Source organism: Salminus brasiliensis, chromosome 23 (assembly GCF_030463535.1).
Source record: "Salminus brasiliensis chromosome 23, fSalBra1.hap2, whole genome shotgun sequence".
NCBI classification, from domain to species: domain Eukaryota; kingdom Metazoa; phylum Chordata; class Actinopteri; order Characiformes; family Bryconidae; genus Salminus; species Salminus brasiliensis.
The window spans coordinates 28,009,380-28,025,102 of NC_132900.1; the positions used below are offsets into that span (position 1 = coordinate 28,009,380).

At 45.4% G+C, this 15,723-nt stretch overlaps 1 protein-coding gene across 1 annotated transcript in view; it reads right to left on the reverse strand.

Moving 5' to 3' along the window:
* cdh7a (cadherin 7a) overlaps positions 1–11,467 on the reverse strand; it is a 102,008-nt gene extending 90,541 nt beyond the window's left edge. The window contains exons 1-2 of the mRNA XM_072668407.1: positions 11,378–11,467; positions 193–647 (exon numbers count right to left, since the gene is read on the reverse strand). Of these exons, the coding sequence (XP_072524508.1) occupies positions 193–444 (252 nt within the window). The 5' untranslated portion in view covers positions 445–647; positions 11,378–11,467. The remainder of the gene's footprint in view (positions 1–192; positions 648–11,377) is intronic.
* Between the last annotated feature and the right edge of the window lie 4,256 nt (positions 11,468–15,723).

Sequence of the window (15,723 nt, forward strand, 5' to 3'; positions counted from 1 at the left end):
TGCAATGTACAACCCAGATGGGGCCCATGTTTAACCCCTCCTGGTCCCATCACTGACCCTGGTGGCCATCCATATGTGGGGCCAATGTAAAACCCATGGACAAACCCATACAGGTCCCGCATGGACAAGTTAGCTGGGAATACTTAATTGCTGTACTCCTACAATGACAATAAACAGCCTCCCATTCCTTACCTTGCCGACGTAGAGCGGGTCGTCTCCTGTGTACTCCTCCAGGACGAAGAACTGGTTCCACACCCAGTTCCTCTTGTGCCTATGAGGCATGGCTCCTGCCTCAGCCCTGTGAAGTCTGCTGGACACTGGATGAAGCGAGACTGAGTTCAGGGTCATCCCCCAGCAGCCCGACTCCCACTGAACCAGCGACAGCAGGGTGACTATGCTCAGTCCGCCCCAGACTCCAAAGCTCCTGCTCATGGTGTGGGGCATAGTAGGACAACGAGGATGGATGAAACAATAGTCCCAGGTAAACACGAGGCACTAGAGATCCAGGATCGCAGAGGAGCCCTGGACAAAAAGGACGTTCTGAGATCAGAAAAGCTTCAGACGGTGCTGTGGTGGAGCGGGCAGCCAGAGCGGTAGGGATTGACGAGGCAGACCGCAGCACGAGTGAACGGTGATCACGGCCAATCCTGATGGACGGGTAGGGGCAGAGAGAGGGAAGGAAAGAGACACAGAGAGAGAGAGGGCGATTTGAGAGTGTCAGTAGCATAACTCAGTGCATGCAGGGCTCATTTTGCTACCTGATAATATTACGCTCTCTTGAACAAGGTTAAGAATGGGTTCTTTCATGTTCACCTGATTCTTTCAACTGTTTTCTCAGATGCCGTGCTAGCGCCACTACACAATTGACCCCAAGATTAAGTGGTATCTTTTGATATTTCAAAGCGAGGCGTCAGGAGTGCTGTGGGTGAGCAAACAGGCCCACACTTCTCTCCTCCAGACGGCTAGTTGACAGCACTACTGAAAGTGGAGCACATTCGTCTTAAGGGCAGGGAGCAAGAGAAAGATGGAGAGAGAGAGACAGAAGACGAGAGGGAGAGAATGTGAGCTTTAGAGAGGGACAGGGAGAGGAGTAACAGAGCAAAAGAAAGCGAGAGGGCGAGAGATCGAGGGCGAGAGAGAGAGAGAGATCAATTGCTGAATGCTTTATTAAAACAAATGTATGCCGCTTCAAGTCCCTACAGAGAAGGTGGCAGGCTGAATGAAAAAGCCTAATAGCACAATAAAAAAAAGTACATTTCCCGGCAACGCATGGCTTCGGAAACCATCCCTTCCTCGCCGACTCAAAGCAAAAAAAGGAAAAACAACGGCATCATCGCTAGACGTTCAACCTTGGCCCACTTCCCACCTTGATATTAACAGGCGTAATGGAGAACCGGCAGAACAAGGCAGCCTTGACTTGGAACACGGCGTGGCACTCCATTAGCAATGCAAAACTACAGTTCAAAAGGATGTAACCTCGGTAGAAGTGACAAAATTCCAGTCACACAGCTCCTCCTAAGCAGTCCTGGGGGTTCTCAGAGCCAGCGAACCTTATACATGTTTCAAACCGCCTTTTAAAATCAAGCGTTAACATTCCGGGAGGAGGAAAAAAAAAGTAGTTCAAACGGAATTTGGGCAGATCCCGCAGATGTTCTCTGGAGGAATCCGTCCTCGCGGCACTTCAAACACGGCAGCCGAAGGCCTCATGCCCCAGTGCTTCGTTCTGATGTTGTTGGGGATATTGAGCCCTGGACAGAAATGTACAACTTTACGACTGTGAAAAGAGGAATTTCGCACCCCAACCTTGCAGATGTGGTATCAGACACAACAAGTCCAATTTGCAGTGAAGCGGAGCTTGAACAATTGAGCTCCTGCGCAGCTCTAGGATGGTTCTTCTTAAGGCCAAGTTATGCTTCTGCATCAAATCTACCACCCAGAAGGTGATGCAGACCGCAACAGCTGGGATTGGTGCGACTGGTGGGATCGAATTTGGTTGCATTTCCGCCTTCGCCACCAGTGTGAATAGGGTTTGGACACACAGCGATCATGGACTGTGCGATAAATGGTTGCACATGACGGACCACATTGTCAGACCTTCTGCATTTCCTCGTCCATGTTCCTCAGTGCCTGGACATTCACCTCCTTCTGCCCCTTGTTTTCCGTCGTTTGCCAATAATCAACACAGTGGCATAAAGAGCCAGCCAGTGTTTTGGCCGCAGGGCGGTGTGGACGGACCTACGCACCTCACAATGCTCACAATGGCGTATGCTGCTTGCACAGGCTATGGCGTAGATTCTGCGAGACAGAAGAATAGATCAGTCCTCAGAACTTCCTACCCAAGTCTGACCATCAATCCAGGGCTGCTATGCTTATCGGATAATAACTAGCAGCCAATCCACCGAAGATTTCCAGTCAAAGCAAATTCTGGTCTTTGTAGGCCACAAAATACAGTACATCAACCCTCCTGCTCAGTGATTCAAGGACACTAAGCTCCATGTTCTCAAACCAATCCTCCAAAAGCCAGCCCCTAAAAAAACCTGGGCCAGGTAACCAGTCCTTCGAAAAGCAACACATGCGTCCTTCAGGGAGTCGCTCTCCCTAACTCTCTTCCTACCTCTATATCTTCCTGCCTCATATACGTTCCCTTCCAGACTGTGAATACTGTAGCAGAGTAATTCACAAAGTATCCTTTAGGGACTCCCCTACTCTCTCTCTCTCTCTCTCTCTCTCTCTCTCTCTCTCTCCCTCACTCCCAGAGTCTCAGATGTCTCCCGCTCACTTACTCTCTCCCAGACTGTAAATGTGAGCCATGCTGGAAAGGAACAGGCTGTTTCTGGCTTCTTGCTTTCCAGAGACCTGGAGAGCAGGTGCCTCAGAGGGGAAAAGTCTCATCTAAAGCCTCTAATCTCCATCTGATGCCTCCCTTTACCGGGGAATTACAAGCGCTTAGCTTGCTGATTAGATCGCTACACGTTTCGCTGGGTAACTTCAGAAAATGGTCGAAAAACAGCAGATACTTACGGGGAGGGAAAAGTGTTGTGCCTAAGTAATCTCTCTCTTTCCCGTTGTCTTATCTATCTCTGAGATGCAGAACTTTCCTTTAAGTGCCGCCTGAGGTCTCTGGGACCTCCGTGCACCCCGAGTGTTGGGTTAGATGGATGTAGACAAGAAGTAATGAAGTCCAGTACGTCGCAGGCACATGTTGAAGGACAGCGATGAAGCACCATGCAGCTACCTCACTGACACTATACAGGGGAAGGTTTTGCTTGCACTGCGATGAGCCATGGACGCAACTACCTCATAACTGATAAGAGGTAGGTTCCTGCCACGGACCTCTGGACCTGCTTCACAGCTTTGGAGCAATTTGCATATGTCATTCACCCTCCTGCTGTGATGAAATGCCTCACCTTGAGGCATCCAAGATTTGAAAGAATTGTCAACCTTTGAGCCTGCCTACCCGCTACCACGTTCTCATATCTGCTGTATATGCCTGACACGATCAGCAGATCCTCCAGATCTTCCACAGACTTCACCATCAGTCACTGGTTTATCGCCTGGATCTTTCCTCGGTACGAACAAAGAGCCACCGTTAGCGTTTCTTGTCAACTTCTCCAACTTGTATCCTACCTAGTTACCTTAGTTCCTTACAAAGGTTCTTCCTCAGGTTCTTACAGACTTGTAAGTGTAGGTTCTCCTCAATGGTTCCTTACAGTGGTTCTTTTTCATGCTTTTAGGCACTTCTCCTTTTTAGTCTTGGTTCTTTCTCATACCTTTAGGTGGTTTCTCATTGGTTCTTAGTAGAACGATACTGTATCAGTGCCGATACTGGCGCTTCCACACAGTATTGGTCTCGGCAATAGAGAGCACCGTAACCATGAAGCTTACTGACCCCGTCCTTTTTTTTTTTACATCAAAAAATTTGAACAGCCAGTCATAAACCGTTATTACCATTAAACAGCGTAGCCAGACTGTGCTTCCCTACTTGTTTACTGCATTGTGGTGATTTTCATTGTTTCAAAGCTCTGAAACTTTTCAAATGTGCCGTTACTCAACCAGTACATGCTGTTCTGTTTAAGCAGTATCAGGATTTATAGCCATCTAATGAGTATTTAAGTCAGAGTTGGTATTAGTATCGATACTCAGATACAGATAATCTGGTATCGTATCAGTATCGGAAAGGAAAAAGTGGTATCAGTGCATCCCTAGTTCTTAGGAATACTGGTTCCACTCAGTGGTTGTTTCTCATGCTCTTGGGAACTTTTTCTTTTGCAGTCCTGGTTCCTCACAGCAGTTCTGCCTCATGCTCTTAGTGAGTTTTTCCTTGGTTCTTAGGAGTCTTGGTTCCTCACAGCAGTTCTTCCTCATGCTCTTAGTGAGTTTTTCCTTGGTTCTTAGGAGTCTTGGTTCCTCACAGCAGTTCTTCCTCATGCTCTTAGGGAGTTTTCCTTGGTTCTTAGGAGTCCTGGTTCCTCACAGCAGTTCTTCCTCATGCTCTTAGGGAGTTTTTCCTTGGTTCTTAGGAGTCTTGGTTCCTCACAGTGGTTCTTTTACCATAAGGTTAAGTTTTTTGCTGGTTCTTAGGAATACTGGTTCTACTCAGTGGTTGTTTCTCATGCTCTTAGAAACTTAGTGGTTCTTCCTCATGCTCTTAGGGAGTTTTCCTTGGTTCTTAGGAGTCCTGGTTCCTCACAGCAGTTCTTCCTCATGCTCTTAGGGAGTTTTTCCTTGGTTCTTAGGAGTCTTGGTTCCTCACAGTGGTCCTTTTTCATGCTTTTAGGCACTTCTCCTTTTTCAGTCTTGGTTCCTCACCATGGTTCTTCCTCATGCTCTTAGGGAGTTTTCCTTGGTTCTTAGGAGTCTTGGTTCCTTACAGTGGTTCTTTTACCATAAGGTTAAGTTTTTCGCTGGTTCTTGGGAATACTGGTTCCACTTAGTGGTTGTTTCTCATGCTCTTAGAAACTTACACTGGTTCGTCCTCACACTCTTATGGAGTTTTTGCTTGGTTTTCTTTGCATCTTTCTTTTGCAGTCCTGGCTCCTCTCAGTGTTTCTTCCTGGTGCTTTTTGGGAGTTTTTCCATGGTTGTTCTCTGTGTTTCTTCCCCATGCTTTTAAGAGTCTTTTTTCTCCCTCAGCTTTCTCATTTCGCCCCTCAGCGCCCTCATTTCTCCATTTCTGGACAGCTTTGGGACAAGTTCTTACAGCTGATACACAACAGCACCGTGGAGTGGAAGCAACAAAAAAAAAGGATGATGCTCTAAGATTTGGAATAATGAAGAACTAAATCTGTATCATCAATCGGCATCACACCTGCAACTGAAGAACTGCTGCTTAAAACAGCCAATTAAACCTCAGTCCCCAAGCGAGGGATCATACGTTGTTGCCTACCATTGCACGTCATCCGTCCCTTGGGATGAAGGAAAAGTTCCTTTTTGAACTCTTGTCTTCCCCGCCTGATCTACAGATCTAATGAACACACCTGTCCCTAAAGGGGACAAAACTACAGTAGGAGCAGCTTCTAATCCCGCATTGCCTTTTTTCTTTCTATATTTATCCCTCTCCCTTCCTCTCTTCCTCTCTCCCTCCTCCACCTCCTCCCCTCACGGCGTGTTGGCGGCCTGGACCGGCTCGCTGTAGGGTTTGGCCGAGGCCCCGCACACCATGTTCCGCGCAGATCGCCCCAAATGGTCTGGGACAGGATGATGGAGTCTCATTAGCCTCCCGTGCCATCTGACGAGAGGAGTCCAGGCTTCTATGACGAAGACCCCCCTCCCAAAGCTCCCGCTGGGCGGGCAGCGCTCTCACTGATCCTAACGCAAGGCGCTAGTCGTAAACACCCCCACCCCCGGACCCTCCACCCCCTGATCATGCTGAGGAGGGGTGTTGGAGCCATCCACCAGGGACGGCGCTCTCTCAGACGCGGATCGTGCATAGCTCCTGGCATCTGGACATCAAACACAGCATGGCGAGGACTGGTAACATATGGCCTTGTTATTATGGTTGCCTCGTGGTTTCGCTCACTGGAGGAAGGCGGCGAGCGCTGAAGGAGCTGGTCTGGCTTATGGGCAGTTTATGGAGCTGGCGTATGAGCGCTTGCACACAGTTGCTGGAGTGCTACATTGCTCTACTGGAGCTGAAAGGGGAGGCATTCATCATTGAAAGTGTACGACTTCAAAGGCCTCGTCTGATGGCGGACTGCTTCTCTGATTCTCCCTCTCTTTAATGCAGTGAAATCTTGATGATCTACATAAACACCGTTTCACTACTTCACTACTGCTCGTTTTAAATCAACATGCCTGTGATGTCATGCCCTTATTTACACACAACCACCTGTTCAGTCTACAGCAGTGTAGCGACTTCATGTTGAAGTGATGCAGAGTGCAGAAGATATGAGGAAAATGACTGAATGATGCTGTCCCCTCCCTCCCTCTCTCTCATCCCCTCTCTCGTCTCTTTCTCTCCTCTCTCACTTTTTTGTTTGTTCTTGTTTTCTCTCATTTTTTCCGTTGCTTTCTCTCACACTCTCTCTCGCTCCTTCTTGCTCTCTCTCTTTCTGTCTCTTTTCTTTCTCATTCTCTCTCTCTCTGTTGCTCTCTCTCTCCTCTCTTTCTCTATTGCTCTCTCTCTCCTCTCTTTCTCTATTGCTCTCTCTCCTTTCCTTTCTGCTCTCTCCTCTCTTTTTCTATTGCTCTCTCTCTCCTCTCTTTCTCTATTGCTCTCTCTCTCCTCTCTTTCTCTATTGCTCTCTCTCCTTTCCTTTCTGCTCTCTCCTCTCTCTCCTCTCTTTTTCTATTGCTCTCTCTCTCCTCTCTTTCTCTATTGCTCTCTCTCCTCTCTTTCTCTATTGCTCACTCTCCTCTCTTTCTCTATTTCTCTCTTTCTCCTCTCTTTCTCTATTGCTCTCTCTCCTCTTATTCTCTATTGCTCTCTCCTCTCTTTCTCTATTGCTCTCTCGCTTCCTCTCTCTCCTCTTTCCCTGTTGCTCTCTCTCTCCTCTTATTCTCTATTGCTCTCTCTCTCCTCTTATTCTCTATTGCTCTCTCTCTCTTCTCTTTCTCTATTGCACTCTCTCCTCTCTTTCTCTATTGCACTCTCTCCTCTTATTCTCTATTGCACTCTCTCTCCTCTTATTCTCTATTGCACTCTCTCCTCTCTTATTCTCTATTGCACTCTCTCTCCTCTTATTCTCTATTGCACTCTCTCTCCTCTTATTCTCTATTGCACTCTCTCCTCTTATTCTCTATTGCACTCTCTCCTCTTATTCTCTATTGCTCTCTCTCTCCTCTTATTCTCTATTGCTCTCTCTCTCCTTTCTTTCTCTACTGCTCTCTCGCTTCCTCTCTCTCTTTCTCTATTGTACTCTTTCTCTTTTCTCCCTCTCCTCTCTCCCTGGTGCCCTTTCTCTCTCTCTCTCTCTCTCTCTCTCTCTCTCTTTCTCTGTTGCTCTTTTTCACTATAATGCAATCCATACAGTCCATGTTAGAAATGTAATGGAACTGTTTTGGCGATGTTACAGAAATCAGTGCATTTACAGTCTAGTCTATCCACCTAGTCAGCCTATGTCAGATAAGCCCCGCCCAATCTATCCACCTATTTAGCCTATGCCAGATAAGCCCCGCCCAAATCGATCCACCTAGTCAGCCTATGCCAAATAAGTCCCGCCCAATCAGAATACAATACAGGGCAGACCATCAGAACCAGGGTCATTTACCTATATCAGCCTCAAAGGCCCAGTAGGAGAAACAACCTGTTTAATAGATCCGGGGATGAAAAATGGTGATCACTCATTTTCGAGCATAAAACCAAGGTCACCCACTGACCTGAGCCGTCCATTAACCCCAGTTATCCTAGTGGCCACCAACGCTCCAAAAGCTTCAGTTACTACAGAATAGCCATCTTTTCAGCATCTTTGTGCTCACTGGATTACCAGTCCCTAATACCCAGCCCAATGTACCCGATGTGCCGGAGCTATTTTACCACTGCAAATCCAATCAACAACATCCGTCCCAAATAATGTCAGATCCTTCGTGTTTTCCATCATTCTGGGGACAGTTGGTCTCTACAAAGGGCTGAACACACATACAGTGCAGTAACAAATACAGTACATGCTGAAAACACCACCTACAGTGTAAACTCTATATCTCACTAAAAAAAGGGGTTCTCTAGGGGGTCTTTTGCTTGTACATGACGATTCACTTAACCAGACGCAGAAGCTTAAGGTAAAGTTTAAGGGTCGGATTCACGAAAGCTTTCCAAAGACCAAACTTGTGGAGAGTATTATGATGAACACTAAGACGTTTATAAAAACAGGCCTTATTCACCCACTGTTCCTAAGCAGAAGAGTCTTCTTAAACCCCAAAAACACACAGTTTTAGAAAGAGTCTGACATTCGCCGTGTTTTCTGGTTTGGGATTTGATCACTTTATGAGGACAGTGGGATTCATCATTACAAAAACACATCATTATCACCTATGCAGTCTGCAGCCCTGATTTATGGGTATGAACACTTATTAAGGACAGTTGAGAGTTTCATGTAGCTGTTATTGAACAGTATTAATATCTGTACTGATATTGAATTGCCTTATTGGCTACAGACTGGATTGTCCAATGAAAAACATCAACTTCTCCAAAAGGAAAAACTTCACAGGAGCAGTTTAAAACCTTCTGAACTTTCAATGGAAGTCAATGTAGACATTTTTTGATCCAGGTAATATTCGAGCATTTTCATTGGTACATTCACTTTACAGTACAAGGCAAAAATGTTCTGGACTTTAAATGACAGTCAATGTAAAAAAAAAAAATAAAAAAAAAAATATATATATATATATATATATATATATATATATATATATATATATATATATATATATATATATATTACCTGCCCGTTATTTATATAATATATAAATATAATATATAAATATATATATATATTTTTTTACATTTATTTATTTATTTTACATTGACTGCCATTCAAAGTCCAGAACATTTAGGATTTAGTAATTAAGAGCATTTCTATTGGTTGATTTATCCTGAATGCTTTACACAGGGTACAGAAGCAGCTAAAGGGTTCAAACCATGGACAAAACTAAAAACTGACAAAAATGAAGATACATGGTTTTCATTGGACAGCAGCAAAATATAAATACAATGATTTCTTTACTCAGTATTTACTTTGTAGTTGTTAGCCTGGTCGGTTAGTCTTGGAGGTAGTGCAGAATTTCCTTTTACAGTGTAACCAAACTATTGACTCTTGAATACGTGCAGAGCTGTGAACGATTCTGTGGTTTAAAACATGTCATAAATCTGACGTAGATTTTAGTTTGGGCTATTTTTATTTTGGGTTATGAAGATATTAGGGAATAAAGCCCAATGTTTTACAGGCAAGTCTCCCAAAATTGTAGACAGTTCTCCAATATTCTTTACCAAGTTTCTATATTTTATAAGAGACTCTTCATTGTTTTCTTATGGAGCTGTTTGTAATGTCGCCCGTTATGATGGATTTTACAGCTGATCATAACCGACACCTTGAAAAATATTAGAATGAAGAAGTGTTCAAGTAATATGTGAACAAGAACTAGACGTAATAATGGAGGAAACAACCGGAAACCGGAAGAACTTTCAATGGAAGTCAATTTTAGAGCATTTTCATTCGGGCCATTCATCCAGACTTCTTCACACAATGTACAGAGCAGCTACAGGGTGGAGGCACAAATGGAGATACATAACTTATATATACTGTCCAATGAAAAACATCTCCAAAAAAAAAGGTCAAATGACCTTTTCATGGACTTTCATGGACAGTACAAGGCACTCTGACTTTGAATGACAGTCAATGTAAAAAAAAGATATATAATAACGTAATAATGGAGGAAACAACCGGAAACAGGAAGAACATGATGAGCACTGTGGCAAGACATCGGTAGAGCCTTATTTTCCTTATGTAGAAATGAACAACAGTTCAGCAGCACCTTCAACACACCTTCACTGTGATCCCTTTAAAATTAGACGTTAATTATAGAAATTCAGCTCATTAAACTGGAGGCTTCAGAAGCTTACAACCTGAGACCAGTCGCAGAGTTCAGAAAATATATAAGCACATTTATTATTATTATTTTTAAAGAAAAAAAGTGGGATTTTTAGAAAAATACTAATTTACTGTATTAGTTTTTAATTATTTAATATTTAATTAATTTAATTATTAATACAAATTAAAATTAGTGTTCAGACACTGTTGTGAATGTGGCCACAGGTCTAGGTGCATTTCCACTAACACATCAGTGCCCAATAAACCAGCAGCAGCAGCAGAAGTTCCCTTTCCAGCAACTTCCCCTCAACTCGCCCCCTGGCGGCCCAGACTGGCGCTGCACTGAGGCAGGCTCGCTCCACTGGCGTTGCAGAGGCTGACAGAGAGGTCGATATTTCAAGGTGGAATAAATTCTATCAGCACTCGTTTAAAGTGCTAAATGCGACACACTGTACAAATAGTATGGAAAAGGAGCTCGACTGGACCAATCAGGGCTCGGAACACAGGAGCGCTGGTGGACGAAGGGGCACTAAACCACTGCGTGACCACAAGTTTCCCCTCCATTCAATAAAACACGCCTGACACCCCCGAGTGACCGGACAGACCCCCCTGCCCACCACACTGCCTCCGACCACCCTGCCTTTAAAGTGTGATGATGTAAAAGCAGTCTGTGGTTCCTCGCGCCCTGCTCGTATTGAGATGTGTGTGTAGTATGCGTGCGTGTGTGTGTGTGTGTGTGTGTGTGTGTGTGTGTGTGTGTGATGTGCAGAAGGTGCTGCAGAGTGAAACTGATCTGCTGAATGCTGATGAAGGAAAGTCACCATGTGGGTGAAATTTCTGCAACAGTTTCGCCACGCACGGGATCCGGGAGAACACACACACACACACACACACACACACACACACACACACACACACACAGGCACACAGTCAGGGCTGAAATAGCTAATTACTATTGGCAGTTCTATGGGTCTCTCTAAATCGTTACGGTCGCCAGTTGTAACGAAAAAAGAAAAATAAATACAATATAAAATACAATTAAAAATAAAATAACATTTAAAATACATTTCAAATTTAATAATACAAAAATAAAACAACTAAAAATAAAATAATTCGATGCATATGATTTTCTAAAATATATATTTCTACTACTAATTAATAATAACTTTTTATTTGTTATTATTAATGAATAAAAACATTAAAAGTGGCTTCAAAACAATAAATAAATAAATAAATAAATAAAAATAAATAAAAATAATAATCCAAACCCAAAGCAATAACTGAGCGCGCGCTCCAAACCAGCCAGCAAACATCCCAATGAAGGAATCCATCAAATCCCAGACTGCCCTTACCTTCCTCCTTCAGGATCCTCCGCGAGAGGAGCGCGAGACGGCTGAGTCCAGCGCGGCGCGAGACCATCACACACTCCGCGGAGAAAGTGCACAGAGCCCGCGAGAGACCGACACACTGAGAGAGCGAGACCGAGAGAGAGAGAGAGAGAGAGAGAGAGAGAGGGCGAGAGCGAGACTCACGCCGCGTGCACGAGACACTCCGCTACAATGAGAGCCATTGAGAAACCACAGCTGCAGAGAGAGAGAGAGAGAGAGAGAGAGAGATCGCGCGCGCGCGAAAGAGAGAGAGAGAGAGAGAGAGAGAGAGAGGGAGGTTGGAGGCGCACGCGCAGCGAGCCGAGCGCGAGTCCGTGTCCGTGCAGCCTCACAGTTTCTCTAAAACTCGACGTGTAGCCCCGGCCGGAGCGAGCAGAAGTGTTGGCACCCGCCTCTTCTCCTCTGCTTTGCTCGCTCCGATCAAAACTTCTGTGTAGAATGCGCGCGCGCGCGCGTCTGAGGAGAGAGAGAGAGAGAGAGAGAGAGAAGGATAGATGCGCGTGAAGTCTGAGCTGCGTGCGTGCGTGCGTGCGTGCGCGCTGGTTGTGTCTGGCGTCGTTTAAATGTGCGCGTGCAACAGTGTTTACACAGATGCGGCACTTTATTAGGAACACCCACACCTGTCTGCACACCTTCTAACTAGCTCGTGCAATTGTCTAATCAGCCAATCAGGTGTCAGCAGTGCAATGCATGCAGCCATACCTGTACAGAAAACACACCCAGTGAGCTGCAGTTCTGCGGTTCTGCGGTTCTGCAGACAGAACCACCCCGTTGATGAGTCAGAGGGTGAGAGGTCAACAGAGAATGACCAGGTTCTGGTCGGGGCTGACAGAAAGACACCACTGTACAACTGTGTGGAGCAGAAAAGCAGCCCGGGATGCCCAACACCACGTCCAGCCTTGAGGAGGATGAGCTAGAACAGCAGAAGACCACGTCGGGTTCCACTTCAGTCAGCCAAGAACACAAAGCTGAGGCTGCAGTGGAGTGCAGTGCTGCACAGGCTCACCAACACAGCCTGCTTGAGTACTGTCACTGACCATGTGCATCCCTCTACGACCAGAACTGACCCATGTTCTCAACATGGAACCAGATCTCAAAGGAAGGTTTCCAGCATCTTGTGGAATCCATGCCACCAAGAATGGAGGCTGTTCTGTGGCTGTGCTCTCGCGCATGTCAGTGGCCAGTGTCCATGTGTTTGGACTGTGACTGGATGGGTGGGGGGGTTATGGGGGGGATAGACAGAGGTTTTAATTCATCTGTCATTTGGCGTATGCTCTATTGTTGCCTGTAAGTCAGTGACTCAGTAGAGGGGAATTATGATGTGCGTGGCAACCCTCGCCCCCTCCACTCTTCTCTTAGCCTGAGCTCGTGCCTGTCATCCACTTCACTGTGATTCAACTCAAACAGCTCCGGCGCTCTCGGGGGGAAGCAGGGCTTCAATCCCTCCGTGGCTTTAAGACAAATAAGCGAAGGTTCTTATTGAAGCGCTCTCCCTAATCCAGTCCTAGACGTCTAAATGACTTTACGGGCGGGTAAAAAAAAAAGAAAAAGAAAAAGTTAATTAAGTGTTCCTGGCTGCCACGGCACGGTAAATAGACCCGCGCTCGCTCTCGGCGTCCGACGTGATGCACCGGAGTAGCTTAGAAAATCTCCTGATGCTCTGAGAAACATCGCTAACATCACAAGGCCGTCGCCTTCATATGTTGCCTATGATGCTCATCACGTGATCCTATTTGTGGAGCTGGGAAGTTACTGTCTCGAAGTCCCGAACCCTGTTGAAGTAGATCTTTGTGGAAGGAGCTGAAGATCTAGGGATCCGTGTTGAGGCATGGCAGACTTGGCTCGATTAAAAAGAAACCTGGTGGGACCGCTCTGTCAATGCGGATCGTTAGAACAAGGGAGAACTTTGCCTTTGCGAACCATGGAGCACCCAATGTCTGGTTCCTCTCAGCCTACTGTGTCTTCCTCTTGTTCATAAGGAGGTTCTTCTTTTGAGTCTCGATTCCTCTCAGTGGTTCTTCCTCATGCTTTTAGGGTGTTTTTCTTTTGGAGGTTCCTTTCAGTTGTTCTTCAGTTGTTTTTCGTTCTGAGGCTTGATTCCTCTGAGTGTTTCTTCCTCATTGCTCTTAGAGAGTTTCTTCTTTAGAAAAAAGAACCCTGGTGGGACTGCTCTGTCAATGTGGATCGTTAGAACAAGTGAGAACGTTGCTTTTTGGCGAACCCTGGAGTACCAAGTGCTTGGTTCCTCTCAATGGTTCTTTCTTTCTGAGTGATGGTTCCTCTCAAAGGTTCTTTGTCATCTCCTGAAGTTTCTTTTTCTGAGTCTTGGTTCCTTATTATGTTCTTAGGGAGTTTTTCTTCTTTCGAGTCTTGGTCCCTCTCAGTGTATGTTCTTCCTCATGTTCTTAGGGAGGTTCTCCTTTTAAGTCATTCTCAAATCTCAACTGCTCTGTCAATGTCGATAGTTAGAACAAGTGAGAACTTTGCCTTTGCGAACCCTGAAGCACCAAGTGCTTGACCTTTTTCTTTCTGAGTGATGGTTCCTTTCAAAGGTTCTTTGTTATGTTCTCCTGGAGCTTCTTCTTCGGAGTCGTGGTTTCTTTCCGTGTTTCTTTCTCATGCCTTGGTCCTGGTTCTTCTCTGTGGTTTCTTAACATGTTCTTAGAGTGTTTTTTGTCTTTTTGAGTCTTGGTTCCTTTCAGTGGTTCCTTTGTTATATTCTCCTGAAGTTTCTTTTTCTTTCAAAGCCTTGGTTTCTTTTCGTGTTTCTTTCTCGTTCTCTTAGAGAGGTTTTCCTTCTGAGTTTTAAGTCATGGTTCTTCTCAGTGGTATTTCATTATGTCCACTGACTCCTGCTTCATCCTGCTGTTTCTTCCTCTTGTTCATAAGAAGGTTCTTCTTTTGAGTCTCGGTTCCTCTCAGTGGTTCTTCCTCATGCTTTTAGGGTGTTTTTCTTTTGGAGGCCAGGTTCCTTTTAATTGTTCTTCAGTTGTTTTTCGTTCTGAATCTTGGTTCCTCTGAGTGTTTTTTCCTCATTGCTCTTAGAGAGTTTCTTCTTTTGAGTCTTGGTTCCTCTCTGTGGTTCCTCATCCTGCTTTCAGGGTGTCTTTCTTTTGGAGGCCTGGTTTCTTTGTTACATTCTTATGGAGTCTTAACTCCACTTCATGGTTCTCCTTCAAGCTTGTATGAAGTTTTTCCTGAGTTTTGGTTCCTCTCAATGGTTCTTTTTTTATTCCCATACAGATTTTCACCTTGGTTCTTCTTAGTCGTTCTTCTTCATGCTCATAGGGAACCTATCTGTTCAGTCAGGGCTCCCTTCAGACGTTCTCCCTTGTGCTCCTATGTACTTCTTCCCCCCTTTTGTTAAGTCTTGGTTGCTCTCAATGTGTCTCTTGTTCTAAAGTTTGATAGAAACAAGTGAGAACATTCGCGTTTTGAACCCTGGAACCCTGGTTCTTCTCATGTTCTCAGAAAGTTATTCTTTTGGAGTCTTGGTTCTCCCTTGGTTGCACTTGGATGACTCTAATTCCACATTTCTGGGGAAAATATCCGTTGTAGAAAATGCCACGCATTTGAACTGACCTACCCAGTGTCTGGATCATGTCTTATAGAGTCGCCCGTAGGTCTAAGCCCCTTGCATCTTGTGATCTGCTGCAGGTAGACGGATGGGACTTACCAGCGTAAGAACCTAGAGACCAAGTACGGAGGGCTGACATATTTTACAGTGCAGTTGTCATGGTTTCTGGGTTTCAGATGCAGACCTGCTTCACCTTTGGCTTCACTCTGTCATCACTGAAGCCATGCTGGATTGGATGCAGCTATAAGAGCTTTGGTCAAAAACTCCATGAACTTTGTTAGAATTCACAAAACCTTCCGGACACACCACCCCCGTCACTGTCCGTATCCGAAAAACAGCCCTGTTTAAATGAATTCACACAAAAAAAAGGACGCCTTACAGTACAGGGCAGCCAATCAGAACAGAGCTTATTTACATACATTATATGTGTTGAATGCACAGTACCAAAAACACCCTGGGGAGGCCGAGGACGAGGGTGAGGACAGCGCAGATATGGGCCCTTTAATATCCCAGAGACTGTAAAGTGCATTCTCGTACTTTAGCAAACGGTTAGAAAGTGCGTCCACCTGCTCGGCACATGCTGACCACAGTAAAGGCACGGTCTCTATATCTGGTGAGGACACAGCAGAATGTGATGATAGCAGTGGGGTGAGCGCTGCCCCTGGGGACCCATAATTCATAGGCCACGCACACATGTACTTGCACACGCTTAAGGACAGCTAGCTAAAAAAAA